General features: G+C 43.7%; 1 protein-coding gene across 1 annotated transcript; it reads right to left on the bottom strand.

The window, feature by feature from the left end:
• Nucleotides 1–1,728: 1,728 nt before the first annotated feature.
• pole3 (polymerase (DNA directed), epsilon 3 (p17 subunit)) lies at nucleotides 1,729–7,661 on the bottom strand. The gene is made up of 4 exons (XM_030725165.1): nucleotides 7,312–7,661; nucleotides 5,772–5,857; nucleotides 5,432–5,550; nucleotides 1,729–2,632 (listed from the first exon to the last, which is right to left on the bottom strand). Exons 1-4 carry the CDS (start codon nucleotides 7,375–7,377, stop codon nucleotides 2,454–2,456), a joined length of 450 nt encoding a protein of 149 aa, XP_030581025.1. The 5' UTR covers nucleotides 7,378–7,661; the 3' UTR covers nucleotides 1,729–2,453.
• Between the last annotated feature and the right edge of the window lie 17,970 nt (nucleotides 7,662–25,631).

Here is a 25,631-nt window from a genome sequence, read left to right as displayed (position 1 = left end):
TTTTCAGCCTGCAGAGAATACACACATAGGATACGTGTCTCATATACGCCATGTTACATGCACATTCTACAGGATACTTACTACCATATATGATAAGGAAAAAGCCAAGAATGTTGTTTATTACATGCTGTAAACTGTATTCGGTGTAACCCACGTGATCTTATTGTGAAAGTCCGAATAAAAGCGCTGCGCAGGAAGTCGTCCTTTAGGACAGATAACTTCCGCTCAGCCGTGAGCTGAGTTCAAGGAACAGATCTCTCCTCCTTGCGCAAGTTCAAAAAAAGTTTTGTGTTTGTTCTCTGAGTTATTAAAATGATCTGAACCTATCACCAGGGGTGAACAAACTCATGACTGTGCCGCCTACCACAAGGATAACACTATTCTAAAATTTGCAGGTGACACCACAGTGATAGGATGCATCACTGGTGGGACAAAGCGGCCTACAAGAGGAAGGTCGCCAGTCTGGTGTCATGGTGTGACGACAACAACCTCACCCTCAACATGGACAAAACGGAGATGATAGTGGACTACTGTTCACTCGGGAGCTTGAAGTGGGAAGGGTGAGGTGCTTTAAATACCTGGGTGTCTACATCAGTGAGGACCTCACTTGGCCATTAAGCACCACAAGGTGGTTAAGAGGGTTCAATAGTGGCTGTACTTGTTGAGGAGACTGAGGAAGTTTGGTATGTCGACCAAGATCTTCAGCAACTTCTACAGGTGCATGGTTGACAGCATCTTGACCAGCCACATCACCATGTGGTATGGCGATGCTACGGACTGTAAATGCCTTCAGAGAGCGGTGAAGACTGCTAAAAAGACCACTGGGACTCCACTACCATTTCTGCAGAGCATCTACTATTGCTGAGACCTCCTTCTTCCCCACAGCCATTAGACTCCTAAACACCTGACAGGAGTTTACAACCTTGGTCTACCTCAGCTCGCAGCTATGACTGTCTACAGTGTGCAATTTGGACATGCGCAATTACACACACTGCTGTTAACACACTATACAACTGATGCAGAATACCAAATTGCACAAATATTATACATAGCCTATTGTAGCCCAGATTCTTATTTGTATAGTTACATACAGATGTACAGTATATATTTATTATATTACTATTGTATCTCATATGCTGGTTTTTTTGTGTGTGTTTTTTGCATTTTTTGCACAACCAGTAGTAGAAACACACCTGGCGATCACAGCCATTATGACGTACAGTCTAAATGTGAAACATGGATTATGCATTTGAATTGGGAGGCGCAAGAAAACAGAACTCAGTTGAACGCAAACTGCTGACATCTAGTGGTGAACATTTTACACACTGTATCTCAAAATTTCAACTTACTTCCTTAAAGTTGCCAGTTACCTTTGAGTAGGTCAAAATTTCGTGACTGGAACCTGAGATTCTGACTTAGATTAACTGGCAGAACCAAACCAGAGTTAAGGTTGTTGAATTTCCATGCAAGGAAGATAACTGTGCAACAATGAATATCTCCACCTGTGGAGTTAGATTTGCTTCTGATTATGTTTTATAGTTGTGAAAAATCTATTCCATACCATACAACTATCCATAATTGTTCTGGCTGGTTAATGGATATCTTTTATCTGGACAGGTATAGGACATGAACTGTCCAAGCTCTGAGCAGCAGCTTTAATTCCTGTTTGGAGGCCATAACAACACATGACAGAGGTGGAGCTTGCAAGCTTGTTTTTTATACAAATTATTTATTAAAAATCTCAGCCAGTGATATACAAGTCTACAAAAGTATAAATGGCTCAAAAACAAAAAAAAAGTAAGCAACAAACAGCTGTGCATTCATTAGTGCAACTAGTTCAACAACAGTTCGTTACAATCGCTGTCTTTAACACACTTTAGCTCAACTTGATTGTGGAGGAAAAAGCAACAAACATGTATTTTTGTACCAAACATTAGCATCAACTTCCAATTCAAGCTCCAGATTTAAACCCAAATTTTCCAAGCATCAGCCTTAAAATTCCTATGTGATTACACATGTTCAACTCTACTTAGAGAACTTTAGCTTTGGAGTCTATATGTGAAGATTTCAGCGTCAAATGCTTTCTGTCTGAAATCCAGGCTTCACTTCTTTGTCATGTAGAAAAGCTTAAAATGGTCACGTCAGGGAGCAAGAAGAAAATGAGGATGAGCTGGTTACTGTACAGAATCAAACAGCACCATTTTTTTTCTTTAATCCAAGATCGGAGGCCATGTGACATATCTGGATGTGTGGCTTCATTGTGCTTTGTGTTGTATGTTTTCAGACTGGAAGACACCTTTTTTGAGCTCACCACAACTTTTCCTCATACTTGTGTGTTATTTCATTACCGTTTGATGTATGGTGGCTGCGCTGCACACATCACTAAATGTATCACGTGTGGCCGGAGATGACTTCAGAGGAGTTGGCTGAGTGCTCTAGGGGGGAAAATGTCATCAGTTCTCCACCTCCTCCTCTGCCTCCGCTTCATTCTCGGCCTCCTCCTCCATGGGCTCATCCTCCTCCTCTCCTTCGTCCTCTCTGCTCTTATCGTTCTCAGAGTTGGCCTTCTTTTCTTTTTCTTTGCGCTTCTGCTCAGACACCTCCTTCTTTCCCTTCTGGCCCTTTTTGTACACTGTTGAGGAACACAAACACCTACTGTTACCGGCAGCTCATGAGATTTTACTGGAGTACAGCCTTACTGTACTGTAGTTAGCCTTACTACTCTTTATTTACTATACTGGCCCAAACTGCATTCTCAGCACCTCTTGTATTTGGACTGAGACTCATTCTATAAACTGTATCAGTCATTAAATCCTCTCATTTCTGGTACTCGATGCACTAAGTTGTCTGTCGCTAATCTTGATACTCTGCTGCACTGTGAAAGGGACCAAAAAAGCATCCAACCTAAAACTGCAGTATTTATTGGTACAAAAACTGCATATTCTCACAGGTAGGGGAGAACTAACACGGCATTAGCATTCAAACAGCTGTCCCAGCCCTCACCACAAACATCTGCCATTACAGACATCCTACTGATTTAATGTATAAGCACGTAAGACTGCGGGAGACTGGAAAAAACAAACAAACAAACAAAAATATCACTTTTTTTTATATGCAATCAAGAGATCATTAACAACTGATATCTGTTTTATACATTTTCTATATTGATTCTTGTGATTGTGTAGTGATGCAGTGAATAACCCACACTAATTATGGAAACTGTCTTAAAATGCAGAAACTTCCTGAAGCCTTTCCCGGCTTTCTGAAGACTGATGATAAATAAATGCATTAATAGCATGATTTATTAAAGGTATTACATTTTTACAAATAATATATGGACTGCATAATTTTAAAATGCACTAAATTACTTGCCACAAACCACTTTGTGTTTTTTTTTTTGAATATAAAAAGCACACTGAATGGGGCACTCCAAAAAAAGTGTCCACATCTTTGGATAAATTAAGTTAATACTGCATATCTCTGGTAAGTCTCTACAGTATTTTAAATGTAAAGAACTACCTTTGCAGAAAGGTGAGAGAGCCCAGACTATCATTAGCATTACAGCAGACTCTTCTGTGGCAGGTTAGGCGCTCTCCCACCCCCACAGAAGGACAGCGGCTTCCAAACCTCAGCCTTAATATCACTCTCTGTGCCCAGTGTGATTTTAACACAGTACATGGTCCTCTTTGGAGGATTCAATTAAAAAGTATTTAAAGAACACCGTCATAAAACAGTCCTCCTGTTTGTATTTTCCTGAACTGCAGGACAACGTTATAATGAGGGGTTTTTGCTTTTCCTATTTTACTGCTTTTGTTCAGCTGTCGCACATTATTTGCATCACAGCAAAACGTTTGTGCCCTCTTTTAATGATCGGAGGTTAAGGCCCCGTTTACACGATGCCTTTTTCACTGGAAACGGTGTCGTTTTGATGCGTTTCAGCCTTCCATTTACACGATAGCATTTCAGAAACAATCCGCGTTTACACGATGACGTGAAACGATGAAAACGATGTAAACGATGTAGTTCCCATGCCAGGCCACAAGTTGGTGTTGGTTTTCTCTTTGCAAGGTTTGTTTACGCAAGACGCGCATGCGTGGAGTGACAGTAGGTAGTGCGGCAAATTGTTCAATACTTACAAAACGGCCAATGTGAGAGGTTTTGTGTGGACTGACGATGAGGTTGGATCGCTGGTGCGCACAGCGCTGAATTACAAAATGTTAAAAACACAAGAAAAGCATAAGAAGCACTCGTGAATCCGGGCGTACTGTTTATCAATTTGTGCATGCGCGAAAAACTGTGGCCAAATCACCCCGGTTTCAAGTGTTTACACGAGAACGCAAGCCAGTGCGGTTCTGAAACGCTCCACTCTGGACCCCGTTTCCGAAACACATCGTTTTCACTCCGTTGTCGTGTAAACGCATCAAAACAACGCCATTTCAAAATGAAAAGGTGTGGTGTAAACGGCACCTAAATCAGATACTTCCTCTAGACAAGAATCATCCACCCCCCACCCCACCCCCATCACTGCTTGTCTGTAGAAAAATAAATACTGTTAAATAAATAAATACTGTTAAATCTGATTTTAATCCAGTTTTTAAAAGTATGCAACCCAAAGTATATTAATAAAACCTGCAAACTTTGTCATATTTTAGAGGAAATAAGTTCAGACATTTATTGAAACATGCAGTTAGTGAAATGCAAACTATTATGTTAAAACTAGCTTGAAAGTCAGTATTTGGTCTGACCAACTCTATTCTTCATCAGTCTGAACTTTCTCTCCAGGCTTCTTGAAGGACACTCGAAGCTCCTCTTTGGATGTTTCTGCCTATTGTTACGTTCTCTGTCAAGATGATCCCACACTGCTTCAGGAAGGTTCGGGCTCCAGGAGGTCAATCCATTACTGATACTGTTCCACTGTATGTTTTCTATCCAGGTATTCTGTCACTGCATTGGCAGTGTGTTTGGGACATTTCTGTGCTCATAATTCCATTAATTTTGACAACATCTCCAACACCACAGGCTGAAACGCAGCCTCAAACCATGACAGAGTTTCTGCAGTGTTTTACAGACGGCTGTAGCAGTCACTGTTGTACCTCTCTCCTGACTTCCTCCACATATATTGATGACAATTTGAACAAAAGTTTCCAATTATTAGTATCTATTTATTAGATTCTATTTATTAGATTAAATAGAAACGGATGAATGAAGACATGTTTGCTGGGAATATCGTTGCAGTGTATAATGTCTGAGTGGTCAAACTGACTGTAAAGTTTTATCCATCTATTTTACATTTTCAAAACTGAATTGATTTTTATATTTCAGCCGGTGAAAATACGCACAAAACCTGTCAAAACAATTTGAAAGTATACGAGTCAAAGTTTCTGTGAAGAAAGCGCCATCTCTCACTGAGCGTATTTCCACATATTCTCACCTTCCAAAGCTTCTCTGAGGGGCTCCAGGAATCGTTCAAACTCCATCTCCTCCATCGCAGCCAAGACGTCTCCTGCGTTCAGAGTTTTTCGCTTGGCCTTCATGGCAAAATTATTTGCACTGGGAAAAAAACAAAACAAAAAATACATTCAAATTGAAGGAGTTCTTTGATTCAATGTTTGAGAAATTAAAAAAAAAAAAAAATATTAAGTGAGTAAAACCTAAAAAACATTTTAAAAAAACATAACATTTTTAATGTTAGTGAAATGCAAATGAGAAAGACCGCTGAAAGCTCAGCGGTCTTTCACATCCCACATAAATGGGATTTATTTCATTCTTACCAGGAGGTGGCGTATAACACAAACACACTGGCTGCTTGGGATATGGCCCTCCTTGCTTCCTTTGACACATTGACCCCATCTGGGAGCTGTTGAAAATAAACCGTAGACAGTGCAGAAGTGTTATCTCCAAGCAACGCTACATAGACAGAAAACGCAGGTGGCTGACAATGGCCCTTTTTACTCAAGACAAAAACATTCAGACATGCACGAGATTTTCATAAGTTAGCAGCAAATCTTTGGAGCTTTGATTTGATTTGGGTGGTGAGGGAATACTTTTGACAATATAGTGTATCATTAGCCTCTTAATTGTCTAACTCATTTTTCAAGGTGTTTCATTTGTTTGTACTCAAAAGTGTTAATCGCAATTATTGATAATCTGGTATTATAAGTAGCCCTGGTCCAAACTGTGTAACGCTCGTCTGCGTAATTGCCCCCCCCCCACACACACACACACACAAAGGCGGTTTTTGCCAGGCCTGTGGTGCTTTTTTTTAAATTCTTCATTACATATTTAGTTGTAAATCAAACAATATTCCATCACGCAAATAAAATTTTGGTGACTGTAAAGTTATGTGCAGATGACGTCTAAACATGAGAAGTGAAACAAATGCAGAGAACTTAAAACTGCACTTGCAGGGGGTGATGAATACAAAAATCAAATGAATAAGGATTTGCAATAAATCTTTTTTAAAAACATATAAATGTTAATAATCATTGTGCGTGGGAAAATGTGCAAAGTTTCGTTAAGATTGGCCTGCCAGTTTAGGAGGAGATAGAGTGCATACAGATATATTTACGGACATACCGAATATACTCGTCATAGTAAAATGTGACAATAGCAAAAGTGTCCAGTAGGTGTCACTGTGCAGATGGATGTCAGTAGTGTGTCAGGCCAAAGAGTGGTTCCTGAAATGACTGCCGGGAAGTGCTGTGAGCGACTTGTTGGCCTAGAATGTGTCAAACATCTCTTAATGAATGGCAGCAAGTCGTTTTGAGCCAGAATGCAGATTCCTGCCACAGGGTGACCTTTGAAAAAAATAACTTTTTTATATTCTTCATTTAGTAATTTAGTAAAAAGTCTCACTGACATTAAAAAGGTCTTTTTCAGAGAGATTTGACCAAGCGGGCGGCAACTATTATTAAAATACAACAACAAATGTTTTAAGCGGCGCAAAAGGACTAGATTATTATTATATACAACAAAAAGTGGGTACAGTAAGGCAGAGTCATAAAGACAGCTGCAGAACAGGTCAGTCGGTGATTTTATGAGCTTTGCCCACCACCGGCTCGCTGTGCATCCCTCCTCCTGCCGGCCTTCATCTTTGGTTTGGTTTTGCGTGAACAATATTGCAACGACTTCCCAGAATTGCGATTCCCGAGCCCTATTAATATCAATCCAGAGGGCTAGAAAACTTTATTTTGGAGCGCAAATGGGGTCAGACCTTGTGTGTGTGTGTGTGTGTGTGTGGGTGTGTGTGTGTGTGTGTGTGTGTGAGTGAGTGAGTGAGCGAGAGAGCTCCTGATGTCGCTGTTCACTCACCGCCTCCTTAATGATGCGGGTGATGACCGCGTTGGGAAGGTTCAGGTCTTCTGGCCTTTCAGCCATTTTTCTCACGGGTTCTTGAGCGTTTCCTTCGGCCCGCTGTGTTTACGCTGCTGCTTCTGCGGGCGAGGAGAACGGAGTCAGCCGTCTCTACTAAAGCGTTCCCGCTGAGCTCCCTCAGTCCCAGCCTGCGGCTGTGTGATCGCGGATCCCTCGGCTCGGGTCTCTCTTGCTCGACTCCCTCAGAATAAAGCCGCTCGCGGTCCGGTTTGTTTTGGGACGTTTCCCGCGAACCTTCCAACTACCACGAGCCCTCCTACGTCAACGATAAACTTCGACCTCTGACGTTTCCGTGACGTATTTCCGCTGTTGCGCAATTAACGTGCAAAAACAAATGAGAATAAAATTACATTTAAAAGTATATACATATTAATATTAATACAATATTAATAACAGTATTTTAGTTTGGGTTTCATAAAGTACACAAAACTGAGCAAAAATTAAGTCTAATTTATTTTCACAGTACACAAAATTAAAAAGCTATCAGTAAGGACCTGCTGTTAACCAATGAGATTTCATACCAATGACAGTAATCATCCATTTTGAAACATGTGACCAAGATTTACAATGAAGTCTTATGTTTCCCACATATTATTTCTCTGATATGATTTAAAAGCATGTTTTTACAGTATCTGCACTCAGACAGTGCGGAGTCCAGTCCACTAATACACCTGTGGAAAGTGCCCTAGCCTACAACCAGATTAACCTGTGACACATCCACACCTGGCTTAATTTTGACCAGATTTCAGCTGAACATTTCCTGTTTCAGTGCATCAGACCGCCATTCACGGCATCATTTACAAGTTAAGAAATACGTTTGAATGTTCTTGGAAAAGTTGTGGTTATAGTTCTGAACTTGTTTAGTTTATAATTAATCTATGAATGCCACATTGACATCAGTAATAAATTCTCAATCAGGGTTCAGAGTATATTGGATTATTTGATTATTTTCAGAGGAATACTATGGCTGAATTAAAACAACTCTGCAAATCAGAGTGGGCCAAAATTCCTTCACACTGATGTGAAAGTGTCATGGTTCCCTAGTCTTCGTAGTCAACTTGCCCATTTCTCTCAATCTCACTTCCTTTTGCTCTCTCTCCCTCCTCTGTGTGTGTGTGCGTGTGTGCCTGCTTGTGTGTTTCGAGAACGGAGCTCACCTGGCTTCCTGCTTCTTTGACATCACGCCTGCGAAGCATTGCTGATTACAGACCTGATTGCTGTTGGGCTTGTTATGACTATCAAAACTCGAATATCCTCTCAAGGATATTCTAGTGTGCGTGGGAGTTTGCATGTGTTTTGTGGATCTGGCGAAGGCATTTGACCGCATCCCTCTCGGTATCTTGTGGGGGGTGTTGTGGGAGTATGGGGTGTCTGATCCATTGTTAAGTCCATGTACAACTGCAGCGAGAGAGGGTAGACCCAGGACATGCTGGAGAGATTATATCTCTAGGCTGGCCTGGTAACACCTTGGTATTACCCCAGATAAGTTCTAGAAGGTGTCTGGGGAGAAGGAGGTGTACAAACTACAGACAATCTTTACTTAAGTAGAAGTACAGATACTTGTGTTAATAAATGCTCTGGTAAAAGCTGAAGTACCAAAACAACGTCTTTACTTAAGTAACAGTGAAAAAGTACAGGCTGTGAAATGTACTAAAAGTAACTAAGTAAAAAGTAGCTCTTTGTAGTTTATACCAGCTATTTTTGGGAAAAGCTAACTGAACACCATGCAATATTAATATAATAATAAAATGTTAGTGCATGGGAATGCAAATGTGAACTCTTGTTATGGAGAAGACAAGCGAGGAAAAATAGAGATTTAAAAGAAAAGATGGCGTTATTTTCGGTTTCCTACATAGTAGAGGGTGACTTTTCCTCCACACCTAAACAGAAATTGAGTACAGTCAGGGGTTAAAGTGGGATTTGGCAGGTGGAGGAACCCTAAAATCAGTTGTAGTCACTGAGGAAAAGAATCACAATTCAGAATAATTTCTATTGTGAGTTCCAGCAGATTTTCAGGTCAGCTGACCTGTGATCACAGATTTTCTGTGACCAGCTGTGATCAGCTGAGCTGTGCAGCTCTGAGGTTTGCTGCTCTTTGTAGATTTACACAGCTGAATTCAGCAAGATATAAGCGGATGTTTCACAAGCGATCTTTGCTTTTTTCCATCCCCTACACTGACAGTATACTGTTTACATTGTATTTATACTAGACATTATACAGTTGGTATGAAGGTTGGATTCAGTGAATTAATCATCAGTTTAAATTCAAACTCATCTCTGCTACACTTGATGTAACCTAACTCTGACCATGAACAGCACAGCTGCTGTGCACCAGTTCAGCACAGAGCTTTACTGTAAACTCACCACAGTATGACATGCTGATCTGTTTATCCTGCATTAAACTGCAGTATTTTCATGCAACCTGTGAATAACAAAGTTAGTATAAACCTCAGCTTGTTTTGAAGGATGTTTCATGATAAAACATAACTTCACACTTTGTGTGTTTGCTGAGATTTGTGAGCTGATATCAAAGTTGCATTTGAAATTATCTGACAATTAAAAAGCGTTACTCCCTTTATGCTCGCTCTTCTTCTGTACCATTAGCTAAATGCTGAAGTACCACGACCACAGTTTACTGACATCTGCACCAAAACTGTCCTTCCGCATCGTTCCGCTCACGTTAACCACTGAGTATAGAGGTTAAAGTTGGGCATAGAATTATAGCCCTACAAATATTTGTGATTGAAATATCACACTCTGCAGTCCATGTTGTGGGGCGTGATTGCTACCATTTCAACAAGTACTGCCGCAATTAGCGCTGCACTGGGGGAGGGCCACCACCCACCCCAAAAAACGCCCTTCAAACACATTAAACCTAAAGTAAGAACCTGTTTTGAAAACGTAAGGTGTAGGAAGAGTAAAAAGCTCTTAACTGAGCTCCCCCTGACCCTTGATACGTAGAAGGAAATGGATGGATGCATGTCGTTTTATTATTTCATTAAGTACCATGAAAGGACAAATAAAATCTCGTTGGATGGACTTTGAGCTCAGCTTACAACTTCATTACAATCAGAGTGGAGAGGTTGAGGTTTGTTGTGGGAAAAATGTATTTAGGTAGTTTCCATGGCATCTGGATTCCTCACACGGCCCACACTTTATAAACCATTTTGCAGGCTATGCAATGAACTATCTACTCCCACTGATTCAAGCTTCTGTTGCAGTTTCTTGGGCAACACTCCAGGATAGCAAAATTTCTTCAGATCATGTGTGTTCCTGGAGAACTTGCTGCCTTTTTACTTTCTTCACCTAAAACATCAACAGGTTGCTGCACATGTGTAAGTAACACCCACAGGATATCAGACCTTATTAATGATATGAGAGTTTCTGCTTTTACAAGAATTGTTTGTTTTTCATTGAACAATAAAAGTTAAGGAGGTTTTACAGTTTTTATTGATTGTTTTGACCTGTTTGAAGAAACTGGGAACCTCTCAGTCTTCATCATCACCATCTCAGCAGAGCAAAAGACACCTCTTGCAAATGTGTTAACCCATTCTCATTGGATTGACACAGTTTTCCCACCCTTTTGCAAAATAGTTAATGCAGATGTCATTCAAGAAGTCCAAACTCCATTGTTTTAGCTGTGGTTACAGAACAGAAACCATATGCTCCGAGCTCTTAGAAACTCCCTGATCAGTATGAAATCACTGAAAGCACCTGTTTGACACTTCTTCACAGAATTTTTCAGTTTGCAATCAGTCTGCAGGCCTGTGTTGTTCTTTGCAAGCATGGATCATCGAGGAGGTCTAAGGCAGATGAGAGGTAGAGTGAGAGTAAGAGGTAGAGGGGTCAGAGGAAGAGGAGTCAGTGTGCGAGGTGGAGGTATAGCTGGAAGGGCTCAAGTTACAGATGAAATTTGGGCAACTGTGATTGAGCATGTCGTAAATCATGGCCTTTCACTTAGAGAGGCTGGACAAAGAGTCCAACCTGTTCTAAACAGAAACACTGTTGCATCCATTGTTAGAGTTTTTCAACAGGAGAACAGGTAATGTTGCTATACAGTATATACGGAAATATCTGCAGTGATATACAGTACTTCATGTCATTTTTTCCACATTTAATGTATTCTTTATAGAATCGAAAGGCTACCAGTCGGTGGTGGTAGAGGGAGAATTTTTAATGCCAAGCAGGAGGCAACATGGTTTTGGCAAATAATGACATTAGGCTGCGTGAAATCAGAGCAGCAGTGATTGCTGATCAGGGAGTATGTAGGAACATCCATACTGTGAGCAAGGCCACAATTGACCGCGTCCTCAGAAGGAACCATATGGCCATGAAACAGCTCTATAGAGTTTCATTTCAGAGGAACTCTGAAGCTGTGAAGGAGACCAGATGCCAATATGTGGAGGTAAGGAAACACAACAGTACTATACTCTTATGCCTTGTCATATCATGCAGTTACTGTAGAATGATGTAATTGTAATTTTGCCTTTTCATTCTTTAGCGAATAATGGAGCTTGAAGCTGAGGGGGCACATCATGTCTTCATTTATGTCGATGAAGCTGGTTTCAATCTTTGTAAAGTATGGAGACGTGGAAGGAACCTCATTGGGCATAGGGCCACTATTACTGTTCCAGGGCAGAGGGGCACAAACAAGAGGGCAAATTTGACTACAAACGGCACTGGCATGTAAGCTACGTACAGTCATAGGCTACAATGACAAGCAATGGTGCACTGATTCACACATGGGTGCTGTATTTTGGATTTTGTTGCCCATTGTGTAATGATTGATTGGAGGTGCTCATACACTTGTGTCATAGTTGAGTTGTTTGATGGCAAAATTTGCTTTTGTTCCATATTTTAAATGTTTTGGCACAGTTAGAGCCTTTTGCAAACAAAATGTGTCATTTTGACCACTGTGGCACTGTTTAGGCCTCTGCGTTAACTGTTTTGAAAATGTGGATTTTGAGTTGACGGCTGCGTCAAAACAATCAATAAAAACTGTAACATAGAATTGGATATTAATTAGCATATACAAAATGTTCCTTAATTTCTTCTTGGGTGTTTTTATTCAAGAGGGATTCTTTATTAGGGCCCGAGCACAACCTGTGCGAAGGCCATATTCTATCTACTTTTGACTATTCAGGCAAATGAATTGCTTTTTTGAGGGCCTAAACATGCTCAAAAACTCATAAAATTTTGCACACGTCAGGTCTGGTGAAAATTTACATATTTTAATGGTTTCAGACATGGGCCTTTCAAAACGCCTCTACAGCACCACCTTTAGTTCAATTCCCACTGCTGTGTTTCATGTACGTATATGAAATTTGGTACACATATGTAACATGTCCAAACGAACAAAAAAGACAACTGGGTCCAATGCCCTAAACCCAATAGGAAATCCACCATTTTGAATTAAATGGGCGATTTTAGGGATTTCCTGCCCTCATACTTTGTCTGAATACTCCTAGGATTTGAATGGGATCAACTTCATATTTGCTCAGTGTAATCTACACACCAGGGGCAATCTAAATTTCAAAACTGGTGCGTTTCCACCAGAGGGCGCGGCCGTGATGCCACGGTGAATTTCAATTATTCACCAGGAAATAGGATGAGGGTCTACCCCTGAGCACATACAGTGGTGTGAAAAAGTGTTTGCCCCTGCCTCATTTTCTGTTTTTTTGCATGTTTGTCACACTTAAGTGTTTCGGAACATCAAACCAATTTAAACAATAGTCAAGGACAACACAAGTAAACACAAAATGCAAGTTGTAAATGAAAGTGTTTATTAGTAAAGGTGAAAAAAAATCCAAACCATCATGGCCCTATGTGAAAAAGTGATTGCCCCCCTTGTTAAAACATACTATAACTGTGGTTTTTCACACCTGAGTTCAATTTCCCTAGCCACACCTAGGCCTGATTATTGCCACACCTGTTCCCAATCAAGACATCACTTAAATAGGAGCTGCCTGACACAGTAAGGTCCACCAGAAGATCCTTGAAAGCTACACATCATGCCGAGATCCAAAGAAATTCAGGAGCAATTGAGAAAGAAAGTAATTGAGATCTATCAGTCTGGAAAGGGTTATAAAGCCATTTCCAAAGCTTTGGGAATCCAGTGAACCACAGTGAGAGCCATTATCCACAAATGGCGAAGACATGGAACAGTGGTGAACCTTCCCAGGAGTGGCCGGCCGCCCAAAATTACCCCAAGGGCGCAGCGACGACTCATCCAAGAGGTCACAAAAGACCCCACAACAACGTCCAAAGAACTGCAGGCCTCACTTGCCTCAGTTAAGGTCAGCGTTCATGCCTCCACCATCAGAAAAAGACTGAGCAAAAATGGCCTGCATGGCAGAGTTCCAAGAAGAAAACCACTGCTGAGCAAAAAGAACATTAAAGCTCGTCTCAATTTTTCCAAAACGCATCTTGATGATCCCCAAGACTTTTGGGACAACATTCTGTGGACCGATGAGACAAAAGTGGAACTCTTTGGAAGGTGTGTGTCCCATTACATCTGGCGTAAAAGGAACACTGCATTTCAGAAAAAGAACATTATACCAACAGTAAAATATGGTGGTGGTAGTGTCATGGTCTGGGGCTGTTTTGCTGCGTCAGGACCTGGAAGACTTGCTGTGATAAATGGAACTATGAATTCTGCTGTCTACCAAGAGATCCTGAGGGAGAATGTCAGACCATCTGTTCGTGTACTCAAGCTTAAACGTACTTGGGTTCTGCAGCAGGACAATGATCCTAAACACACCAGCAAGTCCACCACTGAATGGCTGAAGAAAAACAAAATGAAGACTTTGGAGTGGCCTAGCCAATGTCCTGACCTGAATCCTATTGAGATGTTGTGGTATGACCTTAAAAAGGCTGTTCATGCTCGAAAACTCTCTAATGTAACTGAATTAGGACAATTCTGCAAAGATGAGTGGGCCAAAATTCCTCCAGAACGCTGTAAAAGCCTCATTGCAAGTTATCGCAGACGCTTGGTTGCAGTTGTAGCTGCTAAGGGTGGCCCAACCAGTTATTAGGTTTAGGGGGCAATCACTTTTTCACACAGGGCCATGATGGTTTGGATTTTTTTTCACCTTTACTAATAAACACCTTCATTTACAACTTGCATTTTGTGTTTACTTGTGTTGTCCTTGACTATTGTTTAAATTGGTTTGATGTTCCGAAACACTTAAGTGTGACAAACATGCAAAAAAACAGGAAATGAGGCAGGGGGCAAACACTTTTTCACACCACTGTACATATAACAATATTTAATGAAAGTCACAGTGCCACCTAGTGGGAACAGGAAATGTCAGGTTTTACACTTTGCTCCAAGGTGGTTGAGCAGAACCATTTCAAATTTTGCCTAGAAAGCCTTAAGGAGTTGGTCTTACATTGGTTTAAAAACTGTGAGGTTTTGCCAAAGGGCGTGACCCTGACAGGATAGCAATTTTGATGTTTTGTCATGAAGACAGAAATTGCTGTAACTCAAAGCCACATTGCCCAATTAGCACCAAACCTCCGTGGTTTGATAAGCCTCCTGTCCTGAACACATTGATATGCATATAATCAGAAAAAGTTAGAGCACCACCTGGTGGGAACTGGAAATATCATAAAATACCATGTTTTACACATAGCCCCAGGTCTATAGTTTATCTACATATCTGAAATTGTGCAGGCTCATGTAACATCCTAGGATGTCCAAAAAAGTCTCTCGGGCACATACCTGAAACCCAACAGGAAGTCAACCATATTCAGTTTAAGGTGTAATTTTTTGCCATTTTTCAGGCCTTGTATTTGAATGAACTGCTCCTAGGGCATTTGACCCAGTGAGACCAATATCATCAATATCATCTAGACAAGTAGCCCATCAAAAGTTATCCAATGTTTTATAGAATATCTAACAGTGTTGCTGCAGCAACACTTTGATTTTGGGATTTCAATCATATACCACAGGAAATCAAATTGTCACATCTCAAATATAACTTGTCCAATCTGTCCCAAACTTCACATGGTTAATGAGAGTGTGAGTGAGTCTGGATGCATCTGCTTTTGCATCACACTCCTAATGCCATCTATTGGGGACAAGAAATCAGCAGCAGACTGATAATCATCATCCCATGAGCATTAAATTTTGATTGATGGGTGCAGGCATTGCGACATGTAATTAGTGGGCACTTGCCGACGCCACCTAGTGGGCGCGGGAGACGTTCAGTAGTCGAACGACACAAAGTACAAGTGGCCTGCTGAGCTGACAGCATCCAGGTGAGCCCGCGACGCTCCCGACTGCGACAACCTCCGAGTGGGGCACAGCTCGACCGTGCCATGGGTTGATGCGCGCTGGGTGCAAGGGTCCAATCATCACCGCTTGCAGCTTTAATCTATTATTAGATTCAATTGGCTTCTCTCAAAATATAAAGGAGTCCACCCACCACTTTCTTAATACTTCTGGTCCTGACACATGGCATAGAAACTGAAGACTATTCCCTGAAAGCCCCCTCCTGTCTGATCATTTCTTAGTAACATTTACATTTACTCTAATGGATTACACAGCTGTGAGGAATGAATTTTATTACAGTAGAAGTCTTTCCAAAAATGTGTAACTAAGTTTAACAATATAATTCCTTCATTATTATACTCTTTAGTGCCAACACAGTGCAAAGTAGCCACCTAAACTCTGCTCCCAGTGAGGTAGATTATCTAGTCAATAGTTGTACATCTGCACTGCATACAACTTTGGATATTGTGGTTCCTCTGAAAAGGAAAGCCTCAAATGGCAAGTGCCTATAATTCACAAATGCACAGCTTAAAGCAAATGACCTGTAAGCTGGAGAGGGAATGGTGTCTCACTAATTTAGAAGATGCTCATTTAACATGGAAAAAGAGTTTGTTGCTCTCTTAAAAACCTCACGCACTAGCTCAGGCTCCTTCCCCACCAGAGAGGTGACATTCCATGTCCCAATAGCCAGTTTCGATAGCCGGGGATCGGTCCGCCAGGGCCTCCGCCCTCGGCCACCGCCCGACACACACTGCACCCGACCCCTACGACACCTCCTGCGGGTGGTGGGCCTGCAGGAGGGTGGGCCCATGTAACCTCTTCGGGCTGCGCCCGGCCAAGCACCACGGGCTAATGCCTGGCCACCAGACGCTCTCCCTCGAGCTATTGGGACATGGAATGTCACCTCTCTGGTGGGGAAGGAGCCTGAGCTAGTGCGTGAGGTTGAGAGATACCAGCTAGATATAGTTGGGCTCACCTCAACGCATGGCCTGGGCTCTGGAACCAGTCTCCTGGAGAAGGGCTGGACTCTGTTCCAGTCTGGAGTTGCCCTCGGTGAGAGGCGGCGAGCTGGGGTGGGTATTCTTGTATCCCCCCGGCTTGCTGCCTGTACGTCGGAGTTTTCACCGGTGGACGAGAGGGTAGTTTCCCTGCGCCTTCGGGCTGGGGAACGGGTCCTGACTGTTGTTTGCGCTTATGCGCCGAATGACAGTTCAGGGTACCCACCCTTTTTGGAGTTGCTGGGTGGGGTGCTGGAGAGTGCTCCATCTGGTGACTCCATAGTCTTGCTGGGAGACTTCAACGCTCACGTGGGCAACGACAGTGAGACCTGGTGGGGCGTGATTGGGAGGAACGGCCTGCCCGATCTGAACCCGAATGGTGTTTTGTTATTGGACTTCTGTGCAAACCACAGTTTGTCCATAACAAACACCATGTTCGAACACAAGGATGTCCATAAGTGCACATGGCACCAGGACACCCTAGGTCGCAGGTCGATGATCGATTTTGTAATCGTATCATCAGATCTGCGGCCGTATGTTCTGGACACTCGGGTGAAGAGAGGAGCGGAGCTGTCAACTGATCACCACCTGGTGGTGAGTTGGATCAGGTGGCGGGGGAAGATGCTGGACAGACCTGGCACACCTAAACGTATTGTGAGGGTGCGCTGGGAACGCCTGGCAGAAGCCCCAGTCCGGGAGATCTTCAACTCCCACCTCCGGCAGAACTTCGACAGCATTCCGAGGGAGGCTGAGGACATTGAGTCCGAATGGACCATGTTCCGCACCTCCATTGTTGAGGCTGCTGCTCAGAGCTGTGGCTGCAAGGTGGTTGGTGCCTGTCGTGGTGGTAACCCCCGAACCAGATGGTGGTCACTGGATGTGAAGGGAGCCATCAAGCTGAAGAAAGAGTCCTATCGGGCTTGGTTAGCCTGTGGGACTCCGGAGGCAGCTGACAGGTATCGACAGGCCAAGCGGAATGCAGCTCGGGTAGTGGCCAAAGCAAAAACTCGGGTGTGGGAGGAGTTCGGTGAGGCTATGGAACAAGACTTTCGGACGGCATCAAAGCGATTCTGGCAAACCGTCAGGCGACTCAGGAGGGGAAAGCAGTGCTTCACTCACACTGTTTATAGTGCGGGGGGGGTGCTGCTGACTTCAACTGAGGCTATCGTCGGACGGTGGAAGGAATACTTCGAGGACCTTCTGAATCCCACTGACACGCGTTCTGTAGTGGAAGCAGAGTCTGGGGATGAGGGGGATGACTTGACCATCACTGGGGGTGAGGTCACTGAGGTAGTTAAACAACTCCTTGGTGGCAGAGCCCCTGGGGTGGATGAGATTCGCCCTGAGTTCCTGAAGGCTCTGGATGTTGTAGGGCTGTCTTGGTTGACACGCCTCTGCAACATCGCGTGGAGATCTGGGGCAGTGCCATTGGATTGGCAGACCGGGGTGGTGGTCCCCATCTTTAAGAAGGGAGACCGGAGGGTGTGCTCCAACTTTCGGGGGATCACACTACTCAGCCTCCCCGGTAAGGTCTATGCCAGGGTGCTGGAAAGGAGGGTGCATTCGTTAGTCGAACCTCGGATTCAGGAGGAACAATGCGGTTTTCGTCCTGGTCGTGGAACGCTGGACCAGCTCTTTATCCTCTCAAGGATATTCGAGTGTGCGTGGGAGTTTGCCCAACCAGTCTACATGTGCTTTGTGGACTTGGAGAAGGCATTCGACCGTGTTCCTCGGGGTGTTCTTTGGGAGGTTCTGCGGGAGTATGGGGTGTCTGGCCCATTGTTGCGGGCCATTCAGTCCTTGTACAACCACAGTGAGAGCTTGGTCCGTATAGCCGGTAATCAGTCGGATTTGTTTCCTGTGGGTGTTGGACTCCGTCAGGGCTGCCCTTTGTCACAGATTCTGTTCATAATTTTTATGGACAGAACTTCTAGGCGTAGCCAGGTGGCGGAAGGCTTCTTCCTTGGTGGCCTCAGAGTCTCATCTCTGCTTTTTGCAGATGATGCGGTTCTGTTGGCTTCATCAGGGGGGGGCCTCCAGCTCGCAGTGGAACGGTTCGCAGCCGAGTGTGAAGCGGCTGGCATGAGAATCAGCACCTCTAAGTCTGAGGCCATGGTCCTCAGCCGGAAAAGGGTGGAGTGCCATCTCCGGCTCAGGAACGAGTTCTTGCCTCAAGTGGAGGAGTTTAAGTATCTCGGGGTCTTGTTCACGAGTGATGGGAGAAGGGAACGGGAGATCGACAGGCGGATCGGGGCTGCTTCTGCAGTGATGCGGACGCTGCACCGGTCCGTCGTGGTGAAGAGGGAGCTTAGCGTAAAAGCGAAGCTCTCGATTTACCGGTCGATCTACGTTCCTACCCTCACCTATGGTCACGAGCTTTGGGTAGTGACCGAAAGAATAAGATCGCGAATACAAGCGGCAGAAATGAGTTTCCTTCGAAGGGTGGCTGGCCTCTCCCTTAGAGATAAGGTGAGGAGTGCGGCCATCCGGGAGGGGCTCAGAGTAGAGCCGCTGCTCCTCCACATCGAAAGGAGCCAGTTGAGGTGGCTCGGGCATCTGATTAGGATGCCTCCTGGCCACCTCCTGGGTGAGGTGTTCCGGGCATGTCCCACCGGGAAGAGGCCCCGTGGTAGACCCAGGACACGCTGGAGAGATTATGTATCTCGGCTGGCCTGGGAACGCCTTGGGGTCCCTCCGGATGAGCTGGAGGAGGTGGCTGGGGAGAGGGAAGCCTGGGCTTCTCTGCTTAGGCTTCTGCCCCCGCGACCCGGCCCCGGATAAGCAGAAGAAAATGGATGGATGGATGGCTCTCTTAAAAAAAAAAAAAAAAATCCCTCAGTAAAGCTAGGACATCTTACTACTCATCAATTATTGAAGAAAATAAGAACAACTCCAGGTTTCTTTTCAGCACTTTAGCCATATTGACAAAGAGTCAGAGCTCTGTAGAGCCGAGTATTCCTGTAACTTTAACTAGTAATGACTTCATGGATTTCCTTACAAATAAAATTTTAGACAGAGAAAAAATTATTCAAAACCATCTCAAAGACTTATCTTCATGTTCAGCTGCTTTCAGCACTGCTGGTATTTGTTTAGACTCTCTTGCTCCAGGTGATCTTTTGGAGTTAACTTCAATAGTTACTTCCTCCAAACCAGCAACATGTTTATTAGATCCCATTCCTACTAGACTGTTCAAAGAAGTCTTTCCATTTATTGATGTTTCAATCTTAAAAATGATTAATTTGTCTTTATTAGTTGACTATGTACCACAGGCCTTCAAGGTGGCTGTAATTAAACCGCTACTTAAAAAGTGGTTAAATTACAGCCACCACTTAAAAAGCCATCACTTGTCTTAGCTAATTATATGCCAATCTCCAACCTTCCTTTTCTCTCAAAGATTCTTGAAAGAATAGTTGTAAAACAGCTAACTGATCATCTGCAGAGGAACGGTTCATTTGAAGAGTTTCAGTCAGGTTTCAGAATTCATCACAGTACAGAAACAGCATTAGTGAAGGTTACAAATGATCTTCTTACAGCCTCTGACTGTGGACTCATCTCTGTGCTTGTTTTGTTGGACCTCAGTGCAGCTTTTGATACTGTTGTAGGGTGGCACCTCCCAGCCACCGTACTGTTGGCCCTAACACTTTATTACAGAGATTAGAGCATGCCATAGGTATTAAAGGTACTGCGTTGCAGTGGTTTGAATCATAATAGACTTCAATTTGTTCATGTAAATGGGGAGTCTTCTTCACACACAAAGGTTAATTATTTTTATTTACATTATACATGCTTCCCTTATGCAGGGTTATTAGAAAGCACTGCATCAATTTTCATTGTTATGCAGATGATACTCAGCTTTATCTATCCATGAAGCCAGATGACACACATCAATTAGTTAAACTACAGGAATGTCTTAAAGACAAACGCCTGGATGACCTCTAATTTCCTGCTTCTAAATTCAGATCAAACTGAAATTCTTGTTCTCGGCCCCACAAATCTTAAAAACATGGTGTCAAACCAGATATGTACTCTGGATGGCATTACTTTGGCCTCCAGTAACACTGTGAGAAATCGTGGAGTCATTTCTGACCAGGATATGTCCTTCAATGCACATATTAAACAATTATGTAGAACTGCTTTTTTGCATTTGCGCAATATTTCTAAAATTAGAAACATCCTTTCTCAGAGTGATGCTGAAAAGCTAATTCATGCATTTATTGCTTCTAGGGTGGACTATTGTAATTCATTATTATCAAGCTGTCCTAAAAGTTCCCTGAAAAGCCTTCAGCTGATCCAAAATGCTGCAGCTAGAGTACTGACAGGGACTAGAAAGAGAGAGCAGATTTCTCCCATATTGGCTTCTCTTCATTGGCTCCCTGTTAAATCTAGAATAGAATTTAAAATCCTTCTCCTCACCTACAAGGTCTTGAATAATCAGGCCCCATCTTATCTTAAAGACCTCATAGTACCTATAGTAATATCACCCCAATAGAGCACTTCACTCTCAGACTGCTGGCCACCTCAGACCACCTCCCCCACCCCTCAGCTCCCATCTGCCCCCTTCCCTATGCTGACCCCCCTCTCTCCTGGTGCAATGCCATCATTGCCTGCGCTCTCCTCACCCTCACCCACAGCGGAGCCAGCCCCATCACCCACCCAAACCCAGCCTCACATCCACCTCACATCTGATCAGGTGAGAAGTCAGCTCAGGAAGACGAAGATCAGGAAGGCAGCGGGTCCAGATGGAATCAGCTCCAGACTGCGCAGGGATTGTGCAGACCAGCTCTGTCAGGTGGTCCTGCACATCTTCAACCTGAGCCTGAATCTGGAGAGGGTTCCTGAACTGTGGAAGACTTCCTGCATAGTTCCAGTGCCAAAGATTGCACATCCCAGGGAGTCCAACCACTACAGACCTGTGGCCCTGACTTCTCACCTGATGAAGACCATGGAGAGGCTCATCCTGCACCACCTCCGCCCACTGGTGAGCTCAGCACTGGACCCCCTGCAGTTCGCCTACCAGCCTGGCATCGGGGTGGACGATGCCGTCATCTACCTGCTGCACAGATCCCTCTCTCACCTAGAGCAGGCAGGGAACACTGTGAGGGTCATGTTCTTTGACTTCTCCAGTGCTTTCAACACCATCCAGCCTGCACTGTTGAGAGGGAAGATGGAGGGAGCCGGAGTGGACAGTCAGCTGCCGGAGTGGACAGTCAGCTAATGGCATGGATCATCAACTACCTCACCAACAGACCACAGTATGTGAGGTGCCATGACTGTGTTTCTGATGTAGTAGTCTGCAGCACGGGGGCGCCACAGGGCACTGTCCTCTCACCCTTCCTGTTCAGTCTGTACACCTCAGATTTCAGGTACAATTCAGACCATTGCCACCTACAGAAGTTCTTAGATGATACGGCCATCATCGGATGCATATCAGATGGGATCGACCAGGAATACAGGGGGGTCATCAGTGACTTTGTCGGCTGGTGTGAGAACAACGCACTGCAAATCAACGCCAGCAAGATGAAGGAGATGATCATAGACTTCAGGAGGAAGCCACCCCCTACAGCACTGGTGAACATCCAGGGAAAGGACATTGAGACAGTGGTCTCCTACAAGTACCTGGGTGTTCATCTCAATAACAAGCTGGACTGGAGTACAAACACAGACGTCCTGTATAAGAAGGGCCAGAGTCGACTACACCTGCTGAGGAGACTGAGGTCCTTTGGTGTCTGCAGGACTCTGTTAAAGACTTTTTATGACTCAGTGGTAGCATCTGCCCTTTTCTACGCAGTGGCCTGCTGGGGGGGTGGATGCACCGAAAGGGACAGGAGCAGGATCGACAAACTGGTGTGGAGGTCTAGCTCTGTGTTGGGATGTCCTCTAGAGTCTGTGGTGGTGGTGGGTGAGAGGAGGATGTTAGCAAAGCTGACATCCATCATGGACAACCCCCATCACCCTCTGCATGAGACCATGGGTGAACTGAGCAGCTCCTTTAGTCAGAGACTGAAACATCCTCGCTGCAGGAAGGAGCGCTTTCGCAAGTCATTCATCCCAACAGTAGTTAGACTGTATAACACATCTTAATGTCTTGAGTCACTTGGACACTTTACCTCCTCTGCCATCACTTTATCCATACAGTCAGATACATTTTATTTTATTTATTACACTCACCCATAAAATGCATACCGTGTATGCTGTGTACCTTACCGGCTACAAATGTATATAATATTTTGATATCTTTATATAGTGTTTTGACGTGTGTGTATATGTGTGTATATGTAAATGTGGGTTTTTTCTCTGTATTGAGCTGCTGTAATGCACAAATTTCCCCGTCGTGGGATCATTAAAGTTTTATCTTATCTTATCTTATCTTACTTGTAGTTCCTAGGATACTTAAAAGTAGAATGGGAGGCAGAGCCTTGAGCTTTCAGGCCCCTCTTCTGTGAAACCACCTCCCAGATTGGATTCGGGAGACAGACACCCTCTCTATATGGGGGGGTTCCCATATTGCACTGTTTCTTATTCATCTCTTTCTACTCTGTTTTTACTTCACTCTGTGTTTAGTCATTAATTATTATTAATCTCTGGCTCTCTTCCACAGCATGTCTTTTGTCCTGTCTCTATCCCCTCAGCCCCTGACTGCCCCTCCCTGAGCCTGGTTCTGCCGGAGGTTTCTTCCTGTTAAAAGGGAATTTTTCCTTCCCACTGTTGCCAAGTGCTTGTTTATAGGGGGTCATTTTGACCGTTGGGTTTTCTCTGTATTATTGTAGGGTCTTTACCTATAATACAAAGCGTCTTGAGGTGACTGTTGTGATTTGGCACTATACAAATAAAATTGAATTACCCTGCCTCTCACCCTATGGTAGCTGAGATACCCTAGAGGTGGTGATGATGGTAAAGCAATATTAACCAAAGATGAATTACTAAGACTGAACATTTTCTCACAGTATTACTGTCTGACATTCACAAACTGTCAATTATATAATTTTGCCAGTTTCTAGCTGATATCCAGATTTGCTGAGGTTACTTCACTGAAATTGGGCTGAAATACTCAGCTCATGTCCACCAAGTTAACCAAAGCTGTGTGTGTCCCAGCTGTTTCTTTCAGTTTGTAACGAACATTAAAACCATTTTTTGGCTTGTAAATGCAAACAAACCAGTCCCTCCATTCTTTGTTTACATGTGGGTAGGACTTCATCTTAGGCCATTTGATGTTAATATAATTCATATTTGAGTTTTCCAGTGGAATTTTATTGTGTTTATACAGTGAATACAGTGCTGCTCTTACTCAGGGGGGAGCCTAATATTTATGAGCTGAAACCAAATGACACTGCTTGGCAAACTATTAAGTCAAAATTTATGTTAAGTTCTTTTTCAGCACAAACATTTTAAGACATTCAGCGTTGTTATTGAGTACTTCTGTTTCAAATATCCAGATTGCAGAGCAGTCTGAATTATTATTAATAACTATGAATCTGTCTATGAATCTGGCTAAACTAATGAGCACAGTGAAACCAGCAGCTGTTTTACTGAGAAACAAAAAAGTAAAAAGGGATTAAAAAGGGTAAGGGGATACTGATCTTAGATCAGCAGGGCTTTTGTTTTTAACACTGACTGATTAGCTGCATGAAGAGAACCTGTTCTTTATGTTTTCTTTGACAGCATTAAATAAAACTTCTTTTTTTGTTAAGCCTGTCATGTCTGGCAGTTTTCAAAATCGGAATCATGATCTGAATGCATTGTTGTACCAAACACATTTGATTTTACAAAAAGAGCTCTATAGGTTCTCTATAGGCTCCTCTTGTTTAAGTTAAAGAGAGAAAAAAGGAGAAAAAGGAAATAAGGGGACAGAGCTAGATACACATGAGCATACACACACACACACACACACACACACACTCTTGCTGTGTTATGTTGCAATGTATGTGTGCGCGTGTTTCTGTCATGAAACGTACTCAATGAGGGCAAGAAGCCACAACAACGATCCCCAGAATAGAGGCAAACAGGGAAAGACCCAGGGAATAAGGAGCTCAGAAGACTTGCGGCCACACACCCCGATGATAACTGTGCGCACACCCCAGAGGAGGAAGGAGAGAGACCCTAGACGGAGCTCCCATGGCCCATGGCCAGGAGCCCCAGAGGTAATGAGCAGCCCATCCCATCGCGAGCCGAGAGCACGGCCTCAGAGCCCCAGACGCCCAAGAACCGCCTGACAACCAGCAGGGCCCTCTATACACGCTAAAGAGGCCCTAGCCACCCCAAGGGGTCAAGAGCGGGACAACAGCCACGCCAAGACATCCGACCACACACCCCGGGACCCACAGGCACCCCCATCGCAGGGGAGGCAACAACAATCAGTGGGGAGCGGTAGGGATGGGTAATCCCACCCTTCACAACCACCTGCTGGAAGGCACCCACACACATCCATCCTCATCCATCCATCCTCATCCATCGTTTGCAGTTTGTTTAGTAGCGGCATGTCCTTTTGCTGTGTTCCTTCACATGCTACTGGCTTGTATTCTTTTGCCATGGAATTAAGAGCACTGATGTCAGTTTCCTCTTTTCCCTTTCAAAATAACAGTTCCTGCCATCTGTAGGTGCCAGAGAGAAACACTGTCCATCTGGCACCTGCAAAACCACCAACTTAGCAGTAGATGCTGCTAGCTCAATTTCTAACACGAGCTGCTCCTTTTTCATTTTTATCAGTTGTTCCTGTTCCTGCAAAGCATGGCCTTCCTTTAAAACTTCAATTCGAGCAACAAGTGCAGCTCTTTCAGCTGCTGCTTTAATTTGTGCAGAGGAAACAGTACTTGACCAATTACTGGTGACACTTATTTTGGAATGTTTACCCAGATCGGAAACACTATCATTAGGCTCAATATCATCACCACCACCCTGATCACCATCATCAACATTCAAATTACCAGTACTTTCATTTTCAGACATGTTTTTGTTTGGATTTAACCCACTTTCATATTTTCAATAAA

This window comes from Archocentrus centrarchus, unplaced genomic scaffold, assembly GCF_007364275.1.
Source record: "Archocentrus centrarchus isolate MPI-CPG fArcCen1 unplaced genomic scaffold, fArcCen1 scaffold_48_ctg1, whole genome shotgun sequence".
NCBI lineage: Eukaryota > Metazoa > Chordata > Actinopteri > Cichliformes > Cichlidae > Archocentrus > Archocentrus centrarchus.
This window is presented reverse-complemented; position numbering and strand designations above follow the sequence as displayed.